The sequence below is a fragment of the Bison bison genome, unplaced genomic scaffold (assembly GCF_000754665.1).
Source record: "Bison bison bison isolate TAMUID 2011002044 unplaced genomic scaffold, Bison_UMD1.0 scf7180017864527, whole genome shotgun sequence".
Classification (NCBI taxonomy): Eukaryota; Metazoa; Chordata; class Mammalia; order Artiodactyla; family Bovidae; genus Bison; species Bison bison.
The window spans coordinates 14910563-14912569 of record NW_011495078.1 but is presented as its reverse complement, the minus strand read 5'-3'; the positions used below and the strand labels follow the sequence as shown (position 1 = coordinate 14912569).

The following is a 2007-nucleotide window of genomic DNA, read 5'->3' as shown; positions in this document are numbered from 1 at the left end:
TTACTGCTAACTTGGCATCGGTTCTGCAAACACAATCTCCCATTAACCAACCACAGACCAGGAGAAAGAAACAGAAGAGTGAGCAATTCCATTTTGTCCACATCATCAAAAATTGATATTCACCTGATAAAAATCTATGATGTTCAAGCATTATTCAAGCAAAATTACTGTTTCTTCAGAAAGCAGGTTTGGCATCTCCACCACCACACCTTTGAAAGACAGTCCCAGACTTTTTTCCTCACAGTATAAAAGATGTCCAGATCTGAACAGACCACAGGGGGAGCCCTTTAACACTATTGTTCATGAATTTTTATAACTCAAGAGAGTAAAATACTGTTTAATCTGTATTTATGTTTTTCTTTCTTTTTGCCAAATTACATTTTCCTATTAAGTAAGTTCAGTTTTCATCATTCATTTACTAATTTCATCTAAATCTCAAGGTAGAGTTATATGTTTCTTCTTGCCATTTTCTGTGAAACTCAATGCAATTTCTGAAAACAATCTCTCCCCCAATGAAATGAGGCAGGATTAAGAAGAAATTTTAAAGCATTACATTTTCTTTAATAAATTACAAGTCAAAACCAAACAGAGAGGGAAACCTGGAGACTGAAAGAGACTGAGGAGGCACTAACCAAGTGCAGTGGGCAGACCTCATGTGGAGTCTGATTCCATCAATAGTGAACAAGACTTCTCAGTGAGATGATTAGCAACATGTAAACACTGATGAAAAAGTTGATGATATTCAGGAATTAGGGTAATTTTTCAGGTGAAATAATGTTGGTAAGTTTTTTTTTTCCAAAGGCTTTCCTATCTTTTAGACAAAAACAGACGAAATGTTTACAGATGGACTGACTAATCTGAGGTCTAGGATCCGCTCCAGAATAATAATGGGGTGGGGGTGGGGCTGGCAGAGGGCAGGGGTGGAGATGCAGCAAGACTGGCCACCAGCTGATCCTGGTTGGAGCTGGGGGTGGGTACATGAGGGATCATTACAGTGTGCTCTCCGTTTTTACAAATTTTTGTAACCGTCCATTAAAAAAAGAACCTAAACCTGAATGAAGCTTTACCGAATGAAATAAAGGTATTCTGTGATTATCACATCAGAATTAAAACAACTGCGTATACAACTGCATGTTTACCCAGACCAGCTTAAAGCAACAATCAAAGACCTTTCAAATTTGTTAAAAAAAGAACTTTCAACAAACCTCATAGCTTAAGCCAACACTATCTATCAATTGAAATTTGAGTATATGCAGCTCACAAGTCATTACTCACCTCTTCCAAAGCACAAGCCTTTATTACTTCTTTATATCGCTCTTCTTCGTATTTCTTCCCAAATAAAATGTTACTTCTCACAGTTCCTGGAAACAGCCAGGGCTGCTGAGAAACATATGCGATCCTCCCGTGCACGCTGACCTTCCCCTGGCTCGGGGCCAGCTCCCCCAGCAGAGCACGTAACAGTGACGACTGAAACAGACGGCAACACATGCACATGTGAACAGGGAGAACTCAGGCCTGGACACGAATGCCGCACAGTCCCCACCCTGGTGCTTGATCAAGGATATCAGAACAGGATAAAGTGCAGCTCTGAATATTGAAGGAAAAACATGGAAAAGAGCACTATTGGTCAATGTAAACTGAAGGGGGATAAGGAATATAAATACCATAACAATCTACCCTGCGTTAGTTTCCCCAAACAGAGCACTCTACTCAGCAAAGACTAAGAATGTGTAACATTCTTCTCTAGCAGAGCAGACCAGCAGGATGTGTACTTTCTGTTCAGTTCAGTCACTCAGTCGTGTCCGACTTTTTGCAAGCCCATGAACCGCAGCACGCCAGGCCTCCCTGTCCATCACCAACTCCCGAAGTCCACCCAAACCCATGTCCATCGAGTCAGTGATGCCATCCAACCATCACATTCTCTGTTGTCCCCTTCTCCTCCTGCCCTCAATCTTTCCCAGCATCAGGGTTTTTTCAAATGAGTCAGCTCTTCACATCAGGTGGCCA

General features: G+C 41.5%; 1 protein-coding gene across 1 annotated transcript in view; it reads right to left on the bottom strand.

Moving 5' to 3' along the window:
• LOC104982228 (multidrug resistance-associated protein 4-like) overlaps positions 1–2007 on the bottom strand; it is an 84877-nt gene that overhangs the window by 44169 nt on the left and 38701 nt on the right. Inside the window, exon 10 of the mRNA XM_010831563.1 lies at positions 1276–1467. Within this exon, the coding sequence (XP_010829865.1) occupies positions 1276–1467 (192 nt within the window). The remainder of the gene's footprint in view (positions 1–1275; positions 1468–2007) is intronic.